General features: G+C 43.5%; 1 protein-coding gene across 5 annotated transcripts in view; it reads left to right on the top strand.

The window, feature by feature from the left end:
* The first annotated feature begins 466 nt into the window (after positions 1-466).
* The window catches only part of ARHGEF7 (Rho guanine nucleotide exchange factor 7), a 108,332-nt gene continuing 81,589 nt past the window's right edge, over positions 467-27,209 (top strand). For all 5 annotated transcript variants that reach the window (XM_066620199.1, XM_066620205.1, XM_066620203.1 and 2 more), the window contains exons 1-2: positions 467-762; positions 15,498-15,584. In XM_066620199.1, coding sequence (XP_066476296.1) covers positions 598-762; positions 15,498-15,584 — 252 coding nt within the window. In that variant the 5' untranslated portion in view covers positions 467-597. The remainder of the gene's footprint in view (positions 763-15,497; positions 15,585-27,209) is intronic.

Below are 27,209 nucleotides of genomic sequence, written 5' to 3'. Positions count from 1 at the left end.
GTGTTTGCTCATAGAATGTCGAACAGGAAGCGGGCTCTCTGCGCGTATGCGTGTGTCACCCATGCCCTTCATACAAAATGCCTGCCGAAGAAGGGGCGCTGACTTTCTGCAAGGTCTGTGCAGAGGCCCCCGTCTCTGGCTCCCCCCTCTCCCCAGCCCGGCCTCCGCCTGCTGCTCCAATGATGTCATGGAGAGGCAGCAGGCGCGGGAGGGGGAGGAGGCACTGCAGGTTCATGTGTATATAATGAATAGGCATTTGACAATCTGCCAAAAAGCACGGGAGGGGGAAACTGGACCTGCTGGATTTCGTAAAGCGAATCGTCATCATCTGCAACTACATGGAGAAGGAGGAGGGCGCAGCAGCAGAGGAGACTCCAGCCTCGGCTGCCTCCATGTGAAACCACAAGCCAAATCCAAGGGGGGAGAAAGGGGGAGGGTGGGGTGTTTGGGGGCCAAAGCCGGCGAAGGGGCTGTTGCAATCAGAATAAAATAAAGCACGATCCGAGCCTCCTGCGGTGCAATTCCTTCCTGCCTCCCTCCGCTTCTTCGCGGGGATTAAAAAGCCTCCTTTGGGCAGCGGCAGCAGCAGCCATAGCCATGAATTCAGCAGAGCAGACCGTTACATGGCTGATCACCCTGGGGGTGCTGGAGTCACCCAAAAAGAGCATCTCGGATCCGGAGGGATTCTTGCAGGCGTCCCTGAAAGACGGGGTGGTGCTCTGCAGGCTGCTGGATCGCCTGCTGCCGGGCACCATCGACAAAGTAAGTGCCTTTTCCTCTTCCTCTGCATTTCCCTGACACCCTCCCTGGCAAGCAGGCTGCACTTGGGTTCCACCAGCAAGCTCCGCGCTCGCTTCCAGTGTACCCTGCTGCCGCCGCCGCCCCCTCGCCTGCTGCTGCATACACGGTGGAATCTGAGGATGCAGATAATGCCCGGGCTGGGTGCTGAATAATGTAGCGACACCAGTTACTTTCCGCTCCTCTTTTGGAACGAGACGCAACAGTAGCCTAGGCAGGCGCTGCCGAGGCGGCAGAACCAAGAGGCGCGCATAGCCCACATGGGCTCAGCCCTGGAGAGCCTTTCCTTCCCTTGCAGGCTGGAAAGTGAGCCAAGCAGGGATTAGATGAGATCTACGCACTTTCCTTTGTCCAGTGATTCCCAGCCCCCCCCTTCCCCACCCTTACAAGCGCAGGAAACGTGCGGCCGTTTCCTTGGGAAGACTGCTCTTGCCTTCTCCCCCCCCCCTCCAGCCCACAGCACGGGCATCCCATCTAGCTGGGAGAGCTGCAACGGCGCCATTGTCAAGGGTTGAGAGGGGATCTGGAAGCTGGGCGAATGGGTGGGGAGTGGTGCAAAGACAGGAATAGAGTTGGGAGCCAGGGGGAGGCGGCGGCTGCACTTTCAGATGCTCACTTAAAGGAGCAGCCCTGGCAAGTTGGGCCTCTGCAACAATACAGGATATCCTTTTTTCCATCCATGCATCCATCAATACAAATCTCATTTCAGTCGAATGTGCACCACCAAAAGAGAAAAATATAGAAGAGTTCTTATTTCCCCCCCTAATTAAAAACTAGTTTTTGCATTTTCTTCTCTTCATTGTCCATATGGAGATGCAACATGAAGGTAGCTGTGGCGTTGTGCTAGGCTTGGAAGGCGGAATCTGTGACCTGGAAGATTTTGCAGCAGAAATCGAGAGTCTCCTGATGGGGGTTCACTTTGGGTGGATTCTACAGCTCACAGCTGTGCATGCACATTAACGGTCTGTGGGAGTCTTCACAAATCCAGGTGCCTGTTTGCGGCCTGTAGGACCAGAGAATGAATGTGACAAAAAGTACACAGGCTCAGGTTATAGGTTTGCATAGAATATTGGATTTCCACATTTCATGGCTTTTTTAATGAATCAGAAAATCCTTCATGCCAAAAGATGTACAGTTCCAACTTTAGGCAGGAAAACATACAGATAACAAATACGACAATGCTTCTGTTTCTGTTCTTTGGATGTGCCTCTTTTATTAAGTAATATCTCATGGTGCAGTATGTTGACCTAGTTTTCATGGGTTGTAAGCACATGTGATTTATTGCAAGTTATTTTTAGATTGAACTCTATCATCTCTTATAACTCAATAGCAAAACACTGTTCACATTGAAAACCAAACACATTACAATTGTCTTTCTGTTGTGTGTTTAAAAATGAGGGGCTTTGCTTTCATATTTGCTTATTCAAGCACTGGTTTTAAACAAAAGAAGAATGTTTCATGAATTCTGGAAACAGCAGAAATTGCACTTTAGTCCATGTTTTCAAAATGACTCAGATGGACATAGTGGACTTGTGTTTTTCTGTTTGTAGTTTGGACTGTCACCCAACTTTGGACAAATTGGTGTTGGTGCATTGATTTATTTTCACAGTAAATTACCGTGAACTTTGACCTACATATAACTAAAGCTTTGCTTATAGACTAGTTGCGGCAAGGGGAAGAGGGAAGTTTTTCCAGAATGTGGGGAAATTGTTATGCTTTAAAATAGTATGAACTCAACAAGAAGGGGAAAAAAGCTCTAGTTTTTCTTGCTTGGGTATCCTTGTCTGAAGTTTTTGTATTACTAGAGGTTTATGCACTCAGTATATTACTGTACTGTACAGTGTTTGTATGGCATTGGCCTCTAGAGGGTGTAGTGGCCGTTGGCTGTGGAGATGACTCCCAGCTGCATCAGGGAAGCATGTGGATTTGAATACCACTTTTCTTTCTCAACTTGCATAGTAACCTTCATGACAGCGGAAGGGATTGAAGAGGTCAACACATTGAGCATGTTACTGGTCATCCTTGGCTGATGAAACAATCAGTTAAGCAGAACTTGTCCAGTGAGCAATACAGGTTAGACCAGGGGTGTAAAACCCTCAGAAGGCTGTAAGGCTCAGAAGACCTTTGAGGTCCCCAGTGAGGCCTACGGCACCCCTGCCACACTTCACATAAATTACTGAATTGTTTTCAGGGCTATAAAGGGCTGAGGGGTTGCTGATTCTGTTGTATTCTTCAGCATCCATCTCTCTCTCTCTCTCTCTCTCTCTCTCTCTCTCTCTCTTGTTTCTTCTAAATTAACAGCACAAGTGTCAAGGAATATCTAGGTTGTTTACGCAATATATGGCGTAAAGCAGCACTGAGCATGAGTGGCACAGTTTGCCCATATTTGTAGCCAAGATAAAGAGGCATGTGATGGGTAGTGAGGTGTTCAGGAGAAAAACATACTTGGGAGAAATGACTAGGATGTTTAGGCTGGCAGGAACTGGGCATGTCTTTGAGGGTTTTGGAGGGGTGGCAGCACCCTCAAAGGGGCTCTGTGAGAAGAGGGCTCAAAGAAGAGAGAGGTGGGAGTTTTACAGAGGTGCTTGGGTCCAGTGGAGGGGAAAATTAAGCATTGTGGAGTGCATTGGTGCGATTTGGGAAAATGAGATGTAGACGATAGAGTGGGATAGGATGGTGTTGTTCAGAACAAAGTACTGCCTCAGCTATACCCCCTGACTGAACAATTTTCTGACTGTCTGCTGAGTGAGTAGTTTGGCTTGTCAACACACTTAAGTTTGACACACCAGTTTAGAGCCCCTGGCCACACATTGTGATCAGCGCCACTATAGCCCTCTTCAGATATTTTGCCATTTCTGGACAGCAACCTGTGAAAGGCACAAATGGGAAGACACTGGCTAGCCATGCCGTATGCTGGCAATGAACCCCATATACAGCACAAAATACATTGAGGTCCTCTCATTTGGTGGTATCCTGGAGTCCTCAAAGTTCCACATTGCATGGAGGAACCCTGCCTGCATTGGGCAAATGTGTGGAGGCATCATGGCTATTGACCATGATGATGTTAGAGAGGGAGATACATGGCTAGCTTTCATGCTCGGGTTTGCACATTGCCATCCATTAATGGTATAACCATTGTTTAGAGCTTATTTGACAGTTCCAGAAGCTGGAAGAGGGAGAAACAGTGAAAATTGGCCGCTTGGGCTAATCTAGACATGCATGCAAATGTATCAAAGCGGCAACTTCCTCAAATCTATGCTTCAGTAGCAAATCACCGCTTTAGGGGGACAATTTTTGGCTTTTAAAGGGTGCACTGATGAAGAGGAAAACTCCCTCTCCCCGTGCATCCTGGTCCCGTCCAGCGTTGCCCCAGCCCAACTGGGAGTGTTTGACAATTGAGACACATCTAGGAAGCATGTGTTCGTGTGCATGTCTAGTTTGGCTCAAAAGGGAAATACCAGTAAGAAAAAGTCAACCAGTAGCTCCATCTTAACTTTTAGTGTGAACAGTAATCTTGTGTAGTTGGTTCTGTAAATAGATTGACTCTATTAAGGAAACCATCCACAGTCATTAACTCCCACTGAGAAAATATCAACCAACCATCTGTATATCATCAAGCAGTCAGTTTAACAAAACTGACCATCTAGCAGCAGTAAGGAGAGCTGCCTGGAACTATTACCATATCAAATGGCCAAGATCAAAATGACATGTCAAATTTATTTATTTATTTACCATCTTTCTCTTAGACTCAAGGTGGTTTACATAAGCAGACTGTCCATAGCCTCCCTTTTTCAAATGGTGTTTTTACAAGTATTATTCCATGAGAGAACTCATAGAACCCTCCATGCTCCCCCACCCCCGTCGCCTGCCCATTCCACCCACCCCAGTCGCAGACTCATTCTGCCCTCCCCCAGCCTAACCTGGGAGCTGTGTTTTAACTATGGTTTACAAAAGAGGATTTGAAACTGAGATTTCAGTTTCAAGTCATGTTCTGTAAACTATAGTTAAACCCACAACTCTTGGGAGTTGAACCAAACCCAAACACCTTTTTCAGAGTATATATTTTTTTTCAGTGAACCAAAAAGGAATCTGAACCAAAAAATCAGTTTGCAACCTTGAACCTGAACTGAAATGAAACAGACAACCTCAAAAGTGGTAATTGATTCAGTAATTAGGTGCCCAGCAGATTCTTTTCAGGGACTATAAGGGCTCCTTTCTGCTCTATATATTTAGAGAAATTGTGTTTCCCTCTAAACCATCTGCAAGGCAAAATAGGAGACACTGGAAGGCAGGGCCTAAGACTGGTAGTCTTCCAGATGATGCAGTAGAGATTTGCCCACCCACACAGTGGTGGACCTCCCCAGCCCTGCGCCCCTGGGCAAAGGTCCACAATGGCACCCCCCTTTGAGAACATTCACCCCCCTACTCACCTGAGGCTCATGGAACCTCACATGACAGAGTGCTACGTTGGGGCAGCTTCCTAAAGCTTCCCTAATACTATAAACTATGCTTCCAGGAAATCAGAAGCACAGTTTCCAACCCCGTCGGGAGCGTCAGAGTGGCTTCCGCTGGGTCCTAGAGGCTCTATTCTTCCTCATTTGCCCCATAGAACATAATAGCAGGTCCACAACTGCACCCACAGTTGTCGAGCAAAAAGTCCTCCTGTGGAGGATTCTGGAACTGAGATAGGAAACGTGGGGTTTGGGGGGGGGGGGGTTTCCTCTCTGTTGCCATTCTATAATTGCAGGCATTTTCCTGCTTTTTAAATCATGTACCGTATATATATTTTTAGGAAAATAATAAATAACAAAATAATTTTGTTCTCATGTAGAATAGTGATCATTATATCAGTTATCACTGTGTTCATTTTAGAGAATGGTATTGCAAGCAAAACAGTTTGAAACTATTATTATCTTTTGCATATCACAGCCACTGGTTCTTTAGCTGGGCTTGGCATTAATTACTAGTCGGGCCCACCGTGGGGTCTTGGACGCTGTAATATATTTATGCATAATGTGTGCTGAACTAAACAGGGTAGCTTTTTGAATTTGACCAATTGTAATTTTGTCAATATTCGGATGTTTTAAATGCACTTCAAGCATTTTTGGGACTGCACCCAGTGTTATCAATCACCACTGGGATAACCACTACTGGTTTGCACCATAATCTTTGGATTTCAATTTTAAATCCTGATATTTACTAATTTTTAATGCTCTTTTTCATCAATCCTACTACTGCCGGGTATGGCTATGATGATAATGGTCACTTTTTTTCCATTACTGTAAAATCTGGTGTATTATGCGCCAAAAATTTATCAGTTTGTATTTGAAAATCCCACAAGATCTTGACTTTCTCATTTTCTGTCACTTTTTCTAGTTTATACTCCCACCAATTATTAACTGTTTCGATGTAATTTTGCATAAATTCCAGTGGATCATTTGAGCTATTGTATTATGTCAAGAGTTATAATCAGTCTGTGCAGTCTTCCTGCAGGAACTAAGTATATGGTCAACTGTTTCTTTGACTTCTTTGCACAATCTGCATTTTTCATCATTTGATGATTTTTCAGTTCTGGCCTTTATTGCATTTGTTCGAATAGCCTGCGCTTGGGCAGCTAATATAATGATTCTGCTACTTTCTTTAAGGTTCCAGATGTGAACCATGGCAAGGTTTTTTCATTGTCTAGTTTGTCTTTGATCTTTTCCATATATTGGCAGTGTAGTGCTTTAGGGCCCAATCCTATCCGACCGCCCTGTCCTGATGCAGCCACAGTGTAGTCCTGAAGTATGGGAACAAATGTTACCTTACCTTGGTTGCCTCCATGGCTGCCCCACCCCCACAGGATGAAACGCACACCCTGTTGGCACGGCTGCATCAGTGCTGGAAAGTTGGATAGGATTGGGCCCTTATTGTGCCAGCTTTCAATTCTTATTTTATAGCATTTTTCTGAAATTCCTGTTTAGTTTGCTTAACATTTAGTAAGTTCCTAGTCGTTACTTCAACCAGTGCTTGTTCCTGACTCTCTTTTACATAATCAGCCAATGCATGTTTCTTTTCCTCCACTGTTTGTTTTACTTGCAAATGCAATCCATTTACATCATTATGTGGTTGCAAAGCATAGTGTATTGTCTATTATCAAGTGTATTGTCAAACTATCATCATCATCCAATTTTCACACAGTCATGTTGTTTTTGACTGGATTTTGTATATATCCACCTATTGAATCCTTCACAAGGGCCTAGGATAGACAGCTTTTTTTTGTCTTCATGTTGCGTTATAAATATCACCGTAGTATATGTGCTGTTCCTAGTCAGGTGGCCTTTTGTAATTGACTGATGGTGCCTCTGCTCATCCTGATGATGTTCAAGTGCTTTTCCAGGTGTTTTGAGATAGCACCCAAGGCCCCTATGACTATTGGTATTACTCTTGATTTCTTGTGCCACAGTCTTTCAATTTCTATTCGTAGGTGTTTATACTTGGTGATTTTCTCCAGTTCTTTATCGGCTATTCTACTGTCACCAGGTATTGCAATGTCTACTATCCAGACTTTCTTCTTGTAAATGATGGTTATGTCTGGTGTGTTGTGTGGCAGATGTTTGTCCGTTTGTATTCTAAAATCCCAGAGCACTTTGATTTCTTCATTTTTTACCACTTTCTCAGTTTTGTGGTTTCACCAGTTGTTACTTGCAGGCAGTTTATACTTTTTACACTTTTTACAAAGCACAAGTTCCAGTTTTTACACAAGTTCTAGTGAATTATTGTCTCAAATTTGTCGTGCCTTTCTTTGTGATCAGTCTGTACGATCTTCTTGTAGCGGTTGACCAGGTGGTCCACAGTTTCATCAGCATCTTTACACAAGTGACATGTTTTCTTAAATTTGGCTCTGTATAAATTCATACTTAGTACCTGGGACAGCCAAAATTAATCCCTTTGTCTCCTTCAGTCTACCTGTTCTTAGCCACTGCCAGGTTTTGTTCATATCAGCCTTTCCTGCAATGTCTTTTATGTTGGAGTGCTTCGCTTTGCCATTTTTCTTTCCTGATCTTCATTTGATCTTTCTTATAAGCCAGCTTTGTTGTTATTGTATGTTATCCCCAGGATTAACATATTTTCTTGATAAACCAACTTTAATTCGTCTTCTTCACTATCCTTTATATATTCTCGCAATACCCTTTTCTCTTTTTGTACAATTTGGTGTATTTGTAGCATCCCTTGCCTGTCTATGCTTCTGGGTAAATAAAGTCTATCGATGTCGCTGCATGGATGTAGGGCATGATTCATTGTCATCATCTTCCTGGTCTTCCTGTCTAGCACCTTATTCAGCCTGTGTCCAATCTACTATGCCAGCTGTGTGTCTTATGACAGGAATTGCCCATGTGTTTATTGCTCTGATGGTGTTGAGTTTGGATTTCAAGATCTTTTTCACCCTCCTAATATATTTGTTACTAATCTTTCTTTTAACTTCTGCATGTTTAATGGTTTCCGCCTGAAGGATACCTAAATACTTGTAGTGATCTTTCATTTCCAGTTGAGCTGTTGGCAACAGAACACAGAGGAGGTCCCCTCTCAAAGACCTCAAGGGATAGGAGATTTCATATGGGAGCAGGTGGTTCTTTAAGTACTCTGGTCCTAAGCTGTTTAGAACTCTAAAAGAATAACATTCACCTGGAAATATATCTAAATTTGTTCCAAGAGCCTGAACCAATTCTTGAACCACTTTTTAAATTTATTGTCTGAACTGGAATGGAAACAGAGAGTTAAAAACTACTAATGAACTGGAACCAGAAGTGAACCCCTGTTTTTAATGATTTGGCTCCCGCATTCAGACAAGCCTTGAAGTTGAGATTTTAAGCACACCAAGATTTGCCCAGTCCACAAGCAGTCCTCTCCCAGAGAGGAACTGGGAGAAGCAAAACAATTGAAAAATAAGTGACTAAGGGCACAATCCTAACCCCTTAGTGCTTTCCAGTACTGGCTAGCGGTGCCAGTGGGGCATGTGCTGCATCCTGCAGCTGGGTGTCAGTCATGGAAGCCTCTTCAAAGTAAGGGAATGTTTGTTCCCTTACCTCAGAGCTGCATTGCCCTTAAGTCAGTGCTGGAAAGCACTGACATAAGGGGTTAGGATTGCACCCTAAATATGCTATTGTTGGAGAACTAGTTGAGAAACCACAGTGAATCGCAGGCCATGGTACAAGGTTGATTCAGTGCCACTGATTAGAACATGGAAAAGTCACTAGCAGAGGGCTTTATGGTATAAGTTGCTATCAAGAGGCTGTGAGTCTGACAATCATAAAGAAGGCACTGTGGAGACCCTTTGTGACAGTTGTTCGAGGGCATCTTGGGGCTTTACCTCTGGGACTCAAGGCGTGGCCTGCATATTTACACACATATGGCCTCTTTCTCTGACAATAGTCGCTATGTGCAGCCTCTTGAGGAGATTTATGTGTGTTCCTGACAGGAATAATCTGTACAGGACAGCTGTGTTTGGTCTGTTCAGGGAATAATGGTGCACATTAACTACCCGTTTACAGTGTTGGTTCTTTGATAGCTGGCCTTACAAACATTCCCTAAATGTGCATCAAATTAATTTTAACACCAGCTGCTGTCCTACTGGTTCAGGGAGTCAGAAATTGATGCCTGCTCTTGAAGGTCCCAAGTTCCCTTCTGTTTGAAAGGGGGCGACATTTCAGTTATAAGCTGGCTTCTACTATAGACCATTTGCAAGCCACCAACCACAGACCTCTGTATCTGGATTTTGAGCAGTATGAAATGCCACTGCAAAGCTGCACAACATCTCATGAAGCCAAATGTTGCCCAACAGCCATGAGTTGTTGGATAATTGGCAACACTCCTCTTTGTAGCGCCTGTTGGGCAAGTAGCAAAAATAGCTTTTGACCAGCCCCTGACAAGGTTCCAGGACTAATAGGCTAATGGAGTTTTCTCAGCAGCCTTTGGTGAAGGACCATGTCAAATGCCTTCTGAAAATCCAGATATAAAATATCCATGTGTTCGCTCATATCTACATGCCTGCTGACTTTTTCAAAGTATTCTAAAAGGTTTGTGAGGCCACACCTGGTGTATTGTGTCCAGTTCTGGTCACCACATCTCAAAGATATAGTGGTAATGGAATATATATATATTTCAGAGATATAGTGAAAAAGGAAAAGGTGCAGAAGAGAGTGACCAAAGTGATTACTGGGCTGGGGCACCTCCCTTATGAGGGAAGGCTACAGAGTTTGGGGCTCTTTAGTCTAGAAAAAGGTGCCTGAGGGGTACATGATTGAGACATACAAAATCATGCAGAGTATGGATAGAGGGATGTTCTTTTCCATCTCACACAACACCAGAACCAGGGGACATCCACTAAAATTGAGTGTTGGGAGAGTTAGAACAGACAAAAGAAAATATTTCTTTAGCCAGCATGTAATTAATCTGTGGAACTCTGCCGCAGGATGTAGTGATGGCATCTAGCCTAGATGCCTTTAAAAGGGGACTGGACAGATTTCTGGAGGAAAAGTCCATCACAGGTTACAAGCCATGATGAGTATGTGCAATCTTCTGATTTTAGAAGTAGATGACCTCAGAATGCCAGGTGCAAGGGATGGCACCAGGGTGCAGGTCTCTTGTTGTCTTGTGTGCTTCCTGAGGCATCTTGTGGGCCACTGTGAGATACAGGAGGCTGGTCTAGATGGGTCTGTGGCCTGATCCAGCAGGGCTCTTATTATTCTTATCTTATTCTTACATTATGTGAAAGAATAGAGATTTGTGTGACGTGACATTGTCTTGAACTCTGACCTCAAGAGCTGTTTCTAGACCCCAGAGCAATGTTTACAGGAATACTTTGCTGTGGTGGTTACCTGGCAAAACCACCATGACCTCGTTTTCTCCTGGCATGGTCTTGGGAGTGCATTTGTATGTGATGAGATTGTTGTTTATTACTTCCTTGAAAACCTTCAGTTGGAGAGGAGGTGTTGAGCTATTAACATGACAGTTCAAAGGACTAGTTAATAAAAATGGCAACCATGTTAGTTTTGTGTTATCACCACATTGTGTCATAATAGTCATGTGATTTGGCTTCTGAATTGCAAGTCAGTTACTAAGCAGAAAATGCCCAGTTTCAAGGCATGCTTGAGAAGCATAGGGACAAAAATATTTTCATATTTTAGAATGTAGCTATAAAGATGCTTGACTTGTGGAGGTTTTGGAGTGTGCTTTTAATGAATGAGACACTCATAAACCGTTTTTACTGATCTCGTATTGTTCTCTGTACTCGTCCCAAGTACCTTCAGGACATGTAAGTTTGTTACTGTTGTCATTATGAAGTTCATTTTAAATACATGAGCTGTTCAACCAACAGAATAATTTCAGACTAGCTATTCTGCAAAAGAGCTCACATCCTGAAGCATGATTGTCTGTAGCTTTCCTTTCTCATAATCTTTCAGGTGCTTACTGAATGTGGGCTGGGGGGACAGTGAGATTGCGCCTTCTTGCTCCATCTCTGATGCTCTGTATCTTCTGGCTCCATTCCCCCCCCCCCCCAGCAGATATGCATTCATTTTTGAGAAAGAAGCACTACCCATGTATTCTGTGCAAGCAGGATCCTCCTCCTGGAAATAAAGCTCAGTCTCTGAAGCACACTCTCCCCTCCCCATAAATTTAAAAACAAAACACTTCTTTTTCCCTCACTCAGAGCTGGAGAGAGCTCAGCACATGGCTCCTGAAGCAACTAAAAATGGCTCCCTGCTTGTCTTCATTTTTTTTTTTAACAGAAGAGAAGCAACTCTTCCTTCTGCCTCCCCAGAGCTTAATGATGCAGACATCCTGCTGTTTTTTGTTTGACATCCTGCCTTGCTTTTTTTTTTCTTTCTCCTTGAAGCTATGAATACTATGAATACTAACCTGCTGGAGGCAAGTCTTTCTAATACCTTCCCAGAGACAGATGACACAAACACTGTCTTTTTAATTACTGGGCAAATGGAAACAGCTCTACCTGGTGTACCTCCTCTCCAGTGTTTAAGTGCATAGGCATTCCTATCTATTTTGCTCTTGCATGCCACCATAGTGACTGGCAACTCTGCTTATTCCTTCCATATTTGTGTGTATGTTGATTTAAACGGACTGAGCTGAGGCGCAGCTTCTGAAAGGGAAAAGCTTTTTTTTTTTTAAAAAACAAAACAAAGCAAAATATGTTGGGGTACTTTTTTTTTCTTGCTCTGTTAAGTGAGGCTCTGCCTCCCTTGCCTACTCAGACTGCATGTCACTGGAGCGAGGTTGAGTGCCAAAGGAATCAATCCAATGGCAATCAAGATTCTGGCAGTGAGAAAAAGCAAGGTGAAGAGAAGCAAGGGAACCTGTGTTACTACTTTGACAAATTGTTATCATCAGTTGCTCAGATAGCTAGGCTGGCTTGGATGTGTGGGTTTATGAGGCCTGGAGGCCAGCTGTGATATTCAGTGTGAAATTGTGCTCTTGAGCAGTGGTCTTCAACCTTTTTTGTGCCATGACACAAAACAAACACAGTATAAGATTGGGAACCCACTGTTAATCTGCCCGCCTGGGACCCTATCCTCCCACCCCCTGCCCCTAACCCATCCCTGTAATGCCCTCTCAGCATTGTAACAAATAGTCTTATTGGAGAGAGCAAAAATGTTACCATGAAACCTGGCACTAGTGAAAGCTATATTAGCACAATTGCTAAGAACCTGAGCAGGCCTGAGACACAGTCTCCTTGTACCTGAAGGGGAACACCAGATGTCTCCTCCTCTAGTTGGTGGTGCTCTAGTGCAGGGATCTTCAACCTTTTTAAATTCTTGTAAGCTGCTGCGACCCCACAACTGAGGCTTCGTGACCCCATTGGGATCCCAACCCCAAGGCTGAAGAACACTGCTCTAGAGAGAGCCATTTATCTGGACTGTTTACTTGGCCTTGCTGAAGGAACAGGGTGTAGGTTGCACTGGACACTGGCTGCAAGACAACCCATTTCAATACACCCCTGGGTGCCTTACATGTTTCTAGTGGAAACTTTCCACTTGTGTGGTTTCCCATTAACATTTAACATACATATGGCAACTGAGGGTAGGGGCAGTGGTGTATCTAGGGGGGCTCTGGCCAGTGAGAGCATTGGTGCCAGGGTGTAAGCCAGAAGTTGTAGCCCTCCTTCCTCTTACCACATTTAGGGGTAGATTACACTCATTCATTCATTGCACTTTGGGCAGCTTAATCCACCGCAACTCCCTGCGCGGTGGTGCAGCGGCACTAATGCAGTGTCCACTGAATCCTGTGGGGAACTTTGGCCGCCAGAGGCCTTGGGGAAAGGGAAAATTTGTTTCCTTGCCCTGGGGTAAGCTCCTGTGGGTCTGGTAGATGTGGTTTTGTTCACATGGTTGTGGCATGTATGGCTGTGTTGCAGGCAGTGAAATTAGCAGCGTGTTAGTGTGATACTGGGTGCTGTAGAGTTTGGTCGTTTCGGAGCACAACACACTTCTTAAGATTTATATTAAAAATTTTTTAACAAAGTGTGCATGTAACAATGTATGTGTAATATTTGTTCATGTCTTGTGGCTCACAGGCATCTGAAGTTTATCATATGTGGCTCTTATGTTAAGCAAGTTTGGCCATGCCTAGTATACAGCATAGAGGGCTGTTACTTCCAGATGGCCACAGAAATGCTCTCAGATGGAATCAATATATTCGAGCAGCCATTTGGTACACTCATTTTAATACATCCTTCCCTATGGATGTTTCAGCACAATTGGTTTATTGTGAGTCCAGCACTTGAAGTGCGCATCTGACTTTTTGTATCTGACGTAGCAACACTCTGAAATCAGTGTAGATGTGGCATTAATGCTTTGAAAATTGGACTGAAGACAGACAAATTTCCTCACTTCAAAATTATGTAAGTTTGTTGGGGGAAAAAAAAGCCATTTTTTCCCCTTTCACTGTACTCTGTGCAGTTGCACAATTTCAGGGGGTTCTACTGTATTTTTGAGGGAGGAGGTGCAAAGCATGCTGGGAGACCCTTCAGTGTGGAATCACAGATGAGGGTTTTGTTCATTTTCTGGTTGCTTGTCAGAGGTAGAGACTGGAGGGATTTTTTTGGTTACCAGCTTCCACAGAATAGTGTTTAGCATTGCTTGAATCATCTACAGTACAGGAGTTTGTGCTGCAAGCCCAGTAATATCTGAATGGCAGAATGGGTGCTATGGAATAAATGCCCTTCTGGTGACCCTTCCAGTTTTTTTTTTTTACTGGACTCTGGACAATCCTGTTGAGAGAAAAGACTATATAGAAGTGGAAACCATCAGTCCAACCCAGTTTCTTTTCAGGTTGGTGGGGAGAGAATACCAACTCTTCTTTCCAACAGAAGTAGTTCTATGCCATTAAAGAACTGGCAGAAATTCAACAGGTGCAGCTTTCTCACCCACTGTTTGGTCTGTTAAATTTCTGTCTGTTGTTGAAGGCAAAGTCCTCTTTCTCTCTGTGTGTATGTAAAGAAGTAGTTGAAGGCAGAGAAGTCCTGTGTGTGTAAAGAAATAGTTGTTGAAGGCAAAGAAAACCTGTGTGTGTGTTCCTATATGTGTATAAAGAAGTAGTTGTTGAAGGCAAAGAAGTCCTGTGTGTGTAAAGAAGTAGTTGTTGAAGGCAAAGAAGTGCTGTGTGTTTGTGTGTGTGTAAAGAAGTAGTTGTTGAAGGCAAAGAAGTGCTGTGTGTGTGTGTGTATGTAAAGAAGTAGTTGTTGAAGGCAAAGAAGTCCTTTGTGTGTGTGTGTGTGTAAAGTAGTTGTTGAAAGCAAAGAAGTCCTGTGTGTGTGTGTGTGTGTGTGTGTAAAGAAGTAGCTGTTGAAGGCAAAGAAGTCCTCTGTGTGTGTGTGTGTAAAGAAGTAGTTGTTGAAAGCAAAGAAGTCCTGTGTGTGTGTAAAGAAGTAGTTGTTGAAGGCAAAGTCCTGTGTGTGTGTAAAGAAGTAGTTGTTGAAGGCAAAGAAGTCCTCTGTGTGTGTGTGTGTGTGTGTAAAGAAGTACCTTAATTGTTGAAGACAAAGTCCTGTGTGAGTGTGTGTGTGTAAACAGTGTGTGTTGTTGAAGAAAAAATAAGTTCTCTGTGCGTTTGTGTGTAAAGAAGTAGTTGTTGAAGGCAAATAAGTCCTCTGTGTGTGTGTGTGTGTGTGTGTGTGTGTAAAGAAGTAGTTGTTGAAGGCAAAGTCCTGTGTGTGCGCGCAAGTGTGTAAAGAAGTAGTTGTTGAGAGCAAAGAAGTCCTGTGTGTGTGTGTGTGTGTGTGTGTGTGTGTGTGTGAGAGAGAGAGAGAGAGTATGGACACTCCTCAGGAGGACAAGCACAACTGCTTCTTCTCATTGCAACGCCGTTTGGGTTTCCAGTCCAGCGTGCCCAGCTTGGGCGGCTGCTGCCACGCGAGAGAGCGACTTCACCCCCCACTATGGATCACGAAACTCTCCAGAGAACTGTGAGGTGCGGGCGGGGGAGGACTTCCCTCTCCTTCCCCCACGCCATTTCCTGCCGCTGTGTTTACTTCCCGGTTCAACTTTCCCGTCAGGAGCCCAGCAAATCCAGGGCTGCCTGTGATGAGCTCCTGAGGGGGGCGGAGAGGCTGAGGTGGGAGCCCTGGGAGGGTGAGTCTGCGGCCCCCCTTCCCCCCTTGGGCACCGTGGCTGAGCCTCCTCTCCTTCTTCTCCTCCTTGCTGCAGGTCTACCCGGAGCCCCGCACCGAGAGCGAGTGCCTGAGCAACATTCGGGAGTTTCTTCGGGCTTGCGGCGCCACCCTCCGCCTAGAGGTGAGGAGACTGGGTGGGGGGCAGTGTGTGGGTCTCTGTCCTCCGTTTGGGGGGTGACAGGGGCGTGTGGTGTGTGGGGAGGCAGGTGAGGCAGAGTCTCCCCCACCCAAGTTGTGGGTGCTTGGGTGCCTCACACTGTGGTGGCGCTTTTCAAAGGACCCCAGTGGGGGAGGCTCTGCCTCACCTGCCTCCACATGCACCACACACCCCTGGAGTGCTATCAGTACTCAAGAATGCCTAAGAGAGAGTGTATGATACATGGAGTGAAACCCTGTCTGGACTCAGTGGTTGCCAGCAAGTACCTTCCCCTGTTTTATACCCTCTGTGGTTGGTGTACTTGTTACAAGCGCTTGTCACATAGTTGATGCGCTTGTTACATGTGCTCTTGAGTAAAGTTGCCGTATTCCACTGGACTAAATTGGAGTGGACTAATGCAGTGTTTCTCAATCAGTGGCGCTTGTACCGCCCGTGGCACTTGTGTGGTGGCATATGGTGGTGACCCCTGCTTGCCTGGCAGTGAGACCGGCAACACAGTGCAACAAGCAGCGGTAGAAGGCTCAGCTGGGCACGCAGAGCTGCAGCACGCGCTTTAAAAACCCTCCCGTCCACCCTGAGCCGGTGTTTGTTGTGTCGCATCTGGCCTCCCACTCCAAAAGTAACTGGTGATCACATAATCTCCCATTACTTCCAGTGGTACTTCCCACAGGTGGACAATGTGAAGTGGTATAGCAGGGGACAAATGCTAAGAAACACTGGTCTCGTGCATATATGGGTTGCAGATGTATTTCTATTCCATATTACCTCCCTCCTAATGCTTGCTTTGCCAGCAAGGCAATGATCCGTTTGACTTTTTTTGCATGCTGTTGCATGCACTGTGTATATATTATAACATTATTATTCTGATTTTTGCCATAAAATGGCTTCAAGGCAGTTTACAATAATAATAAAATATGGTTGTAACTGAATCTTTGGGGATAAATAAAACTAAAGAAAGATGTCTGGTGGTCATTCCTAAGCGTGTCTATTCAGAAGGAAGTTCCACTGAGTTCAGTAAGATTTACTTCCCTGTAAGCGTGTAGGAATGCAGACTTGTGTCTATACATGTTTACGTGAGAGTAAGTTGTATAGAATTCAATGGGACTTCCTTCTGAGTATACATGCATAGATATTACAGTAAATTAACCTTTTAACTCATTGCGTAGGCTGCAGTCTCCTCTGTAATCTGTTCTTCTTTATACATGACAATTCCTTATTACTGTGGTTCCCAAACTGTGAGCTGTGGTTCCCTGGAGAGCAGTAGAAACCAGCCAGGGGAGGTGCGGAATCCTTACAATTAACCTACCACCTAATGTATAGGATTGTAACCATAATGGGGAGACCATAACCAAGTAGGTCAAGGAAGCCACCAGTCAAAAAAGTTTGGGAACCGCTATCTTATCAGATTCCTTGCTGTATGGATTGTTAAGCAGTCCTGGTCCCTGAGCAGCCTAATCTGAGCAACTCTAATCTTGCTGCATGTTGCTTAATCTGGCTGCATGTTGTTGTTCATAAAATTGTATTTGTAGTGTGGATCTCAGGATATCATTCAGATAGCAGAAGCAATAATCCTGTGGAACGTTGTTGTCAAATTACTTTGCATCTCTGATTTGTACTGATTGGTGTCCCTGAATATGTGGCTGAAAGTGACCTGGAGAAGTTCTTTTAGTCCAACCTCCTGTGTCAGGGATTCAATCCATTTAACCTAACAGCCACATGGTAGTTTACCCCAGCCTTTGAAAGACTCCCAACAGCTCCATGCTGTTGTTCCTCCAAGCAGACAAATAGTCCTCTATCTATCAGTTTGTGAATACTGTCATGACTATTTAACATAGCACTTTCTAAGCATGTAAAGCACTGCTTGTATGTTTTGTTGATGTTGTCCCTACAACAACCCTATAAGACAGTGTTTTTCAAAGTTTGTCCTTCGCTGTACCACTTCACTTGGTCCACCTATTTGAAGTATCACCAGAAGTAATTGGCAATGATATCATTGCCAGTTATTTCTGGGTTGGGAGGCCAGATGCAACATGACAAACACCAGTAAGAGGCTCAGGGTTAACAGGAGGGCTTTATCGAGCATGGAAAAGCATGCTTTGAAGCCTCCTATAGCTGTTTGTTGTATCATGTTCCTGGGTGGCACGTGTCCAGGGTCCTGCAACTACCACCAGGCACCATCTCAAGTACCACTGGTGGTATCCATACCATTGGTTGAGAAATACTGCTGTAAGATAAACAGGTGGCATTATTATCTGCATGTTGCAGCTGGGGAACTGAGGCAGAGAGGGAGTTGCTTAGTGAGTTCATGGCAGAGGTGAGATTCAGCTGGGTTAGTCCTGATTTGCCATTCAGTCTCCTGGCCATTACCAGTGTTTCTCAAACTATGGGTCGGGACCCACCAGGTGTGTCGCAAGCCAATTTCAGGTGGGTCCCATTCATTTCAGTGTTTTATTTTCAATATATTAGACTTGATGCTGCCATGATATGTGACTGCATTTGGGGAAATGTTACAGACTTGTACTTTTAACAAGCTGCTTTAGTAAATGGGACTTAATCCTGGATAGGATTACAGCCCAGGAAATTAAAAAATTTCCTGCTTGATGATGTCACTTTTGGTCATGACATCACTTCCAGTGGGTTCGGACAGATTCTCATTCTAAAAAGTGGGTCCCGGTGCTAAATGTGTGAGAACCACTGCATTACACTATACCAGCATTCTGGTATCATTACTGCTATTACGTTTTGAGGTTATGGCCGTGGAATGAGGGTAGTGATAGTGATGATTGCTCAAACATATTCTAGTCCCTGAATGTTCAGCTTCCTTGTCATTTTCTTTTTTAATTCTGGTCCTTTCACTTATTGAGGAATAATTTGGAGGAGTTATTTTTTCCTAAAATGTCCCCTGCCTCTAACTCCCAGGCAAATGCAGGTTTGAATAAGAGAAATGCCTCTTTTGTTTGTACTGTAGTTCCCTTGTTGTTACATCCAAGTATTGTGTGTATTCCTTTTGGCAATGGCATTACACTGCTGATTCATAGTCAACTAGTTGACGATGAAACCCCCCCCCCACGCAGCTACTTGAAATAATATTGTGCCTTAATTTTCCTAACTTTCTCTTTCATTAGTGGATCTAACTTTATTGAGCTTTGTAGATTTAACACTAGAGTTAATGCTTTTGCATTTTTTAATAAGTGATTTTATTGTAATATAGCAATCTCAAATGCAATTTCTAGAGTTTGCTTATTTGATCAATTACACCTACTGTGCTTCTCTGTGTTAATTCTATATGGGACTATATAGCTTTGTAATATAACAAACTTGTTGAAATAAGCTTAGGAACAATTAGTAACGTGAGACAATTGCACCTCTGGCATTGTTTGCCTAAGGCTAAAGCCCTACCCAGGCTTAGCCTTTGCAAAAGGTTGCAGGGAGTTTTGGTTTTAATAAAATTTATTTGTATTTGTGATTGTGATCAAGTTTCTTTGGTATCAAACTGCTGATTGTGGACAAGTTTTTTCTGAGTATACTAACTCAAGAGGGCAGTTCCTTTTGAGGGCATCTGTTGGCTTGCTCATTTTCTTGTCTGTACTTGCCTGTCAAGACATGACGCTTGAAAATGGTTAGTTGAAAATTTATTCTTAAAAATGAATGAACATCCATGTATATTATGGGAACAAGGTCTTCCCAAATTATGAGAAAGCTGAAAGATCATAACAGCTTGTCTTTTGTTGAAAAAGGTCCATATGTTGGGATGAAAAGTAGAAAACATTTGATCCCCACAGATGGTCCATTTTTAAGTTGTAAATTTAATGCAGGTTAGTAGTAATTAGATACAGTAATTAAGCTGTTGAAGATAAATATTGGCTAGAAGAAATGAGCAGTTTCAATTTCCATTCTCGATGTTGTTGACTTCAGATAAGTACCATCCCATTTCAGATATTCTTGACCTTATTATTCCATGTTGTGATACATGTTGAGCCTTCTTATCCACAGACTTTGTATCTGAGGATTTGGCTCAGTGCAGGTCCCTTGACCTGTGCTGAGCGAGACATGGCTCAACTGGGAACCTCCAAAGGCTGTGCTCCACTCATCTCTAGAGGCTGCTCTAAGGGCCGGGGAGGCCACATGCAGCCTTCCTGGCCCTCAGAATGACTAATAAGGCCTTTTAATGTCACATCCAGTTTTCCTGTAAAAGAGGCCTTTCCCAGAAGAGGCCTTAGAAGCGCAGCTCTAGTCACATTCGGAGGGTTAATGGTGCCTTGAACTGCGAATCTCATTATCCATGATTTTCAGCATCTGCGCGGGTTCTGGGAACAGAACCCCTGTGGATAACAGGGCACCACCTCTAGTTTTCTATCTCTAGTCTTCAAGTTTAGAAGCTAACTTGAAATTTGGTGGCATAGGGCTTTCTTTACAAAACCACCTGCTTTCAGTGGCATGGCAGGTTGAAAAATACTTTGATCAGTGAAGTAACATTGGAAGCAACTGCATTTTCCTAATGAGTCAAGACTAGTATTTGATAAATTATTCAAGCCTGAGTGCACAGAAATGTTTGATGAGCCAGACATGACATATTTGCAGTACAAACCTATAGTACTTTATAACTTGGGTAGCTTATCTCAAAGAAACTTGGAAATTGTCATTTGAGGATATGGAGAATTCTCTGTGAAAGATATTTTATAGAAACTTATTTCTCTGAGAAGACAGAATTACTATTAAAACTAGTTTAATCCTGACCTAAGGTGGTGTAAATCTGTGCCTGGGCTGTATCCACCTCAAATTGTGAGGCTGACTGGTGCTTGTAATTGAATGCTCTTCTATTCAAAAACAATAATAAATCTCTGTTAGGGTTCTAACCTAACCTTCCTGACATCTAGTTTTGTATGTGCGATGATGATGATGATGATGGAAGAGAATTCAGTTAAGAGCATCTGCCTTCAGACTGCCTGGGCTGTACCACTTTATAAGCTTAATGCCTCAATGAAAACTATAGTGTAGGTATATCTGAAAGTTGCAGTCTTATTCATATTTACTTGAGACTAAGTGTAGTCAGAATTACTTCCTTCCAAGTTAACATGCATAGGTTTGGGCAATTGTGTTCTGTTATGGCTCCCAATTATACTTCTCTGGCTGGTTGTGTTACCATGCAAGTATGAATTGTATGACTCCTGACTGGTTGGGAGAGAGAGAATGTGTATCCATATTTTGATAAAATATGCACAGTTCAGGCTTATAGTGATCTGTTTAAGCAAGAAGAATTTTACTTTGTAAGACTTTAAAAGAAAGTGGTGGTGGGGTTTCCATATCCGTGGGGGGAGATGTGGAACAGATCCCCTGTGAGTACAGGGCACGCATGTCCTGTATTCTGGGCAAATACAAATAGTGTATTAAAGTACTATCCTATATGTGCTTACACGGGGCAAGGTCCCATTGTGTTAAGCCAGTGTGGGCCGGGACCCACTAGGGTTGTGAGCCAATTTCCAGTGGGTCCCTATTAATTTCAAGGTGTATTTTATGTTTGATATATTAGACATGATGCTACCATTGGTCTGTAACTACAATTGGGGAAATGTTACAGATCTGTACTTTTAATAGGTTTATTAGTATGAGTATGCTTTTTACAATGCTATTCAGTGGGATTTATTTCTGGGTAGGAGTGGATAGGATTGTATCCTTTGGGTTGTTTGGGAAACTTAAAAAAAAAAAAAGATTAGCATCTGCTTGGAAGGGTTACAAGGGTTCATCTTTATTTTAAATAAATTTTTAAACTTATACGCCTTTAATTTACTTTCTTAATTTGATTTTGTCATAGGGAGGGGTGTTAAAACTTTTCCTGCTTGATTATGTCATTTCCAGCTATGACATCACTTCCGGTAGGTCCTGAGACAGATTGACATTCTAAAAAGTGGGTCCTGGTGCTAAAACGTTTGAGAACTGTTTTAAGCTATTTCTGCCCAACATTGCATATACACAACAGGGATCAATGTGTACACCTATGGACTGGGCAGAAATGGATTAAATAGCACTTATTCCCAGGTACATTTTGCATACAATTGTAGCCTTAATGTACAATAAGCTACATACTGTCTATTAAGCAACCCCTGGGAAAGATGATGGCTAGACATTATCATATGGCCATATACAAGTTTCCCGGTCTGCCTCCTGCTGAACCTGATGCTAAGATCCTTTGAAAAAGTGTCAAAAGGATCATGTGAACATTCCTGCTGTAGGAGAAATCCTGGTGCTCTGTTCTTTGTCAAGTACACCCTTGTGACTAACGGCTTGATTCTCCCCAGAAGTAAGTCTTGTCAAATGCAGTGGGATGCCCTTCACTGTGCCTGAGTTGGAGCTGTGTTGTCTCTCAGAGAAGGAAAAATCTCTTAATTTTGAAATTTATTTAAGTTTGCCAGTACCTGTGCTTAGAAACCACACATCTAACTGAGGTTTATATTTTGAACTAGTTCCTTGTAGAAGGAACTTTTTTTGTCTGTAGCATTCCTTTGAAAGGGTATGTTGCAAGTTACATTTAACAGGTTCCATCCTGATGTCTTGGGTCATTTTGGTGTACTTGTCAGGTACACATTTTAGGATGCCTTCGACTCTGAGGGCTTGTATGGATAATTCCTGTCTTATTGGAGTGACTGCATATTGCTCTTTCTTTAGCTGTGGAAGATAAAGATGCCTTTGTGAGAAACCTGGCACTGAAATGGCAGTTTAGTATTTCTGATTAAATGCAGTTTTTGCTGCAGAGTCCTCCCCCCTCCCCAAATGCTAGAATTGCTGTTGCTTTTAAGATAGCTTTGTGTACCATGATTGGGTAATTGTCATATACATCTATTGCACATTGTCCATAATAAGACTTCTGGCAATAAACTTGTTTCCTGCTTTCTTACTTTATGATCCTCCAGTTGTTGTAGGGCATTGCTAGCAAGCATTCAGTAAACTGGTTTTCCCTGTAGTATGTTAAAAGAGAAAAGCACGGAAGCAAGCACTACATTACCCAGCTACAAGATGATTCCTAAACCTGCCTAGCTTAGCCATGCTTGTACTTCTACTGTGTTGGGATACTCCACTTTTAATTAGCTTGTTCCTTTATGCATCCTCCTTTCCATGCAAATTCATGCCTATCAGTTTTCTAAGCTGATCATATGCAGTGCTAGGTCTTCACCAATGTGAATGCTAAACTTGGCAAGTAACCGTGTAGTGATGTACACTGGTGCAAAAAAAAATCTCATTTTCTTATATATACATTAATGACATCTAAACTGTCTGTGATGAACCAGGAAAGATCTAAGGGTCATGGGTAGCTCAATGAAAACATTGATGTGCAGCAGTTGTTAAAATACTTAGCTAGGCTAATTTAAAAAGGGATTGAAAATAAAACACCTAATATTATAGTAACCTTATAAAAATCTGTGGTATACATTTGGAATAATGTATACTGTTGCCACATCTAAAAAAATCTAAAATATTATGGAGCTGCAAAAGAGGGCAACCAAAATGATCAGAGGGCTAAACCATCTTCCTTACAAGAGAGGCTGCATCATTTGGGCTTTTTTAACTTGGGAGGGGGTAGGAAGGAGCCTAAGAAGAACATGATTGAGACTGCAGTCCTGTGCACACTTTCCTGAGAGTAAGCCCCATTGAGGACAATGGACCTTACTTCTGAGAAGACAAACCTAGGATTCTGCTTTAAGGCTTATAGAATTATGCATAGTGTGGGTAGCGTTGTCTCTCACAACAGGAGAGCTGGGGTTATCCTATGAAACTGATTGGCAGAAGGTTCAAGAAGGACAAAAGAAGGTGGCACTTTACACAGTGCATCATTAACTTGCTAGCGGCTGATGGCTACTAGCTTGGGTAACTTTAAATTCATGGAGGGCATGTCTATTACTAGCTGCTAATTGTGATTGGTTATGTGCTGTCTCCAGATTCAGAGACTGTCCATGAATACCAGTTCAGGGAACAACATTGGGAGATAATTATGTCTTCATTTCCTGCTTGTAGGCTACCTAGAGCCACAGGTGGGCCTAGGAGAAACAGGATGCTGGACTAGGTGGGTCTCTGGAAACTGAGCCACATGTGCCATGTTTACTCATGAGTAGATGACTGTGCATCACCTCTTATCAAAAGCCAAGCAAAGTGGAATTCAAGGTCACTAGAATGTTCCTGATTTGATGAATGTGGAACTCAACAAATGCTCCAAAATGCAGTCTCCCCCCCCCCCCCCATTATAAAAAGGATAAAAACAGAAGCTTGATGGGCTGGTAAAGTGTGTCATTTTAAAAAGTGGGTCCTCGTGCTAAAAAGTTTGGGAACCACTGATCTCATTTTTTAGTCTCATAGAGCTAGGTGGGTCCCAATAGACACATAGAGCTATAGTGTGTCATTTTAAAAAGTGAATCCTGGTGCTAAAAAGTTTGGAAACCACTGATATAAGATATTTCTGCTCCACTCTGACACAAACTGTTCCATAAAGTGCCCAAGTCCAATCCTGTCTAACTCCACCTTCCTGGAAAACTTTCTTTTCGGGGGGGGGGGGGAATCTGCCTCCTTCCCAGCTTTTGCGCACCCCTGTCCTCACCCCATTTTGCCCACTTCCAACCTGTCCCCATGCTAACTTATCAGTGCTGGGGCTTTTCCTGGGGCTGCTGGTGTGTGGCCACGGCCGCTTGTAGGGGCAACTTGGCTGCACTATAAGGTGTATCGTCTTTCATGACAGCCGTAAAACATGCTATGCCTCCAGAACACGAGTTCGGGTGGGTACAGCTGGCCCTTAAGATTGGACCTTAACTTTGTTTGCTTAAACTGCAATATCTTCAATAATACAAGTTAATAGTAACATAAACCAAAAAGCGACAATACTGAATCTGAAACAAGACCATTGTTGCTCACTATCGGAAAATTTAAGAGGAAAGGACAAAATAAACTTTCCTTTGAATTGAGTACAGTAAACATAATGTTGAGAAAACCCTGCCTCACATTGCTGCTTTCTACAGTTCTGATGGAGGGGCCTCTGCAGTTAAATTAAAAGTATTTTACACAATCACAATTTTTCTGCCCAGATCAAAATGCCAAATTGAGAGTACATAAGACCAGAATTTAAGACAGTGATGTGATTGTCTCAGAGGTCCTAGAGTCCTGAGCTATACCTGACAAGGGGATCTTTGTGTGACTGTTAAAGTCCAGCTAATCAACAAATTTGGGGGTTCTCAAGGCAACCTCTGCTAGCTCAGGCAGGGAGATTACTAGGTAGCAGAGTAGGTTGTACACCACCAGAACCCCTATTCTGCTTTGAGAGCTCAGTGTTCATTGTTCATTGCCATGAAATTGGAAGAGTGGTGGACAGGATGCCTGGAAAAAGAGATGGATTACATTGATACTGTATATTGCTTTTTAAATGTGCAGAGCCTTTCACATGCATTATTTTGATATAATCTTTACAACAGTCCTGTAAGATAAGTAAATAGTATTATCCTCACACTGCAACTGGGGTGCTCCCTGAGGCTGTGGGGGGTTATCTTCCTTAAAAGTCATTGATTTGAGTTCATTGCAGATGTGAAGTTTTGAACTGGAAATTCTGATTTGTAGTTCAGTCTCTCAGCCACTGTGCTGCTCCAGCTCTCCAATAGCCTCTCATTAACTCATTGCCCCAATAACCCATTGCCCCCGTTGAGACTGCCACTCAGCTAAGAACTCAAGTGAACAGCAGCAGGATAATCCAACTCCACTCAAGTCCTGGAATGCATGTTAGATTAGAACAGGGGTGTCCAAACATTTTGGCAGGAGGGCCACATAATCCCTCTGACACTGTGTCGGGGGCCAGGAAAAAAAAAAGAATTAATTTACATTTAAAATTTGAATAAATTTATATAAATGAATTTATTAGAGATGGAACTTATATGAGTGAATGAAGGTCTTGCAGTAGCTCAAGGCCTATAAAAGGCCTTGCATAAAGCAAGGGTGACCTTTCCTTCGCTGCTGCTGCATCACAAATATGAAACACCAGGCAGTGGAGGGAACCCTCGTCCCACAGCGTGTTGGGCCAGCATGGGCTCCAGCAAGTCTCCAGAGGGCCAGAGGCTCATTAGAGACTGGGGGCTCTCCGCAGGCTGGATTGGGAGTCTCTGAGGGCCGCAAATGACCCCAGAGCCAGGGTTTGGGCACCCCTGAATTAGAAGGTTCATCCAATACTAAATCCTTGATGGCTGTTTTTCCGTACTGATCTTGCATTTACAGGCAGCATTTTGATGGGGTGTTGGCTTGGCAACTTTTTGGATCTTCTGGCTGGAAGTGTGGTCAGAATGGACAGTAGGTCACAGATGCATCCTCTCCCTTCCCTTATTTTGGCATGTCCCCCTCCCATTTCCATAATATGCTTAACATGTATGTAACCCAAATGAGACTGTTTTGATTCTACAGGCTGGGATGCAGTCACTATTGCCTTTGACTCTTCATGACTCCTAGTAATCTTAGTAGACTTACCCTCAAAAGCCAATTGCAGGCATATTTGACTCTCCAATGTTGAGCATTATTAATCACATTTTTACCTCTGTCTTCATGTTCTATTTTCATAGAAGGTTTTTGACTACAAGCAAATGATTAAGTCTAGAGCTTTTTCAAGTTTGTTGGTCATGTGAATGTATACTCACACTTTCCTCAACCGTTATTCTAAAGGTTTTGCAAAATGTTGTACATTCTGAGCCTGTTGTTCTCGCGTTTAACTGCTATTCTAAAAATGTGTTTCCTTTGCCACATTTAAAAAAATTGACTATGTGAATTGGTCTTTGTACAACTAGATGCTTATGACAGCTATATCTTTATGTTCTGTCTGTGTGGGAGGCTTGTGACCTTACACTTACTGTATACTGTTTAGATAGATTTAAATAGAATGCCATTCTAGATATTAGTGCACAAGGATGCATGAAACTGTTGCACAGCATCAGCCCGTATCTATTTAATTCATTCAGGGCACAATCCTAACCAGGTCTACTCAGAAGTAAGTCCTATTGTGTTCAGTGGGTCTAACTCCCTGAAAAGTGAGGTTAGGATTGCAGCCTCAGTGTCTTTGTCTGCAAGTCGCTTTCCAGTCTCTCAGGCAGATTTTTGCTGGCCCTATTTTCTGAGACCCTTTTAACTGGAAATGTGGTGAGCTGAATCTTAGACCTTATACCAGTAGTTTTCAAACTGGGGCATCGCGATGCCCCAGCCTGAAGGCCCTGGCCTCTGCCCCCTTAAGGGGCGGGAAAGGAAGGAGGCAGCGCTGCGATTCCCAGGATCACGTCTCCAAGGGGGCTGCAGGGGCTTGGCTGGACTTACCAGAGCCTCCTGCAGCCTCCTGGGGGTGCATGGAGTGCTGCATGAGTGTCTGCAGTGCCCCCCAGGCTTCCAAAAGTGAAAGTGGAGCAATCGCACTCCACTTCTGGTTTTGTGAAGGCAGAGCGCAATCGCTCCACTTTCACTATTGGAAGGCTGGGGAGCCCTACAGACTCTCATGCAGGGCTCCTCGATCTCCAGGAGGCTGCAGGAGGCTCTGGTACATCCAGCCAAACTCCTGCAGCCTCCCTCCACCCCCGCAAGGACTTAACG

This window comes from Tiliqua scincoides, chromosome 3 (assembly GCF_035046505.1).
Source record: "Tiliqua scincoides isolate rTilSci1 chromosome 3, rTilSci1.hap2, whole genome shotgun sequence".
NCBI classification, from domain to species: domain Eukaryota; kingdom Metazoa; phylum Chordata; class Lepidosauria; order Squamata; family Scincidae; genus Tiliqua; species Tiliqua scincoides.
Note: the sequence above shows the minus strand (reverse complement) of the source record. Positions and strands in the feature narration are given on the sequence as shown.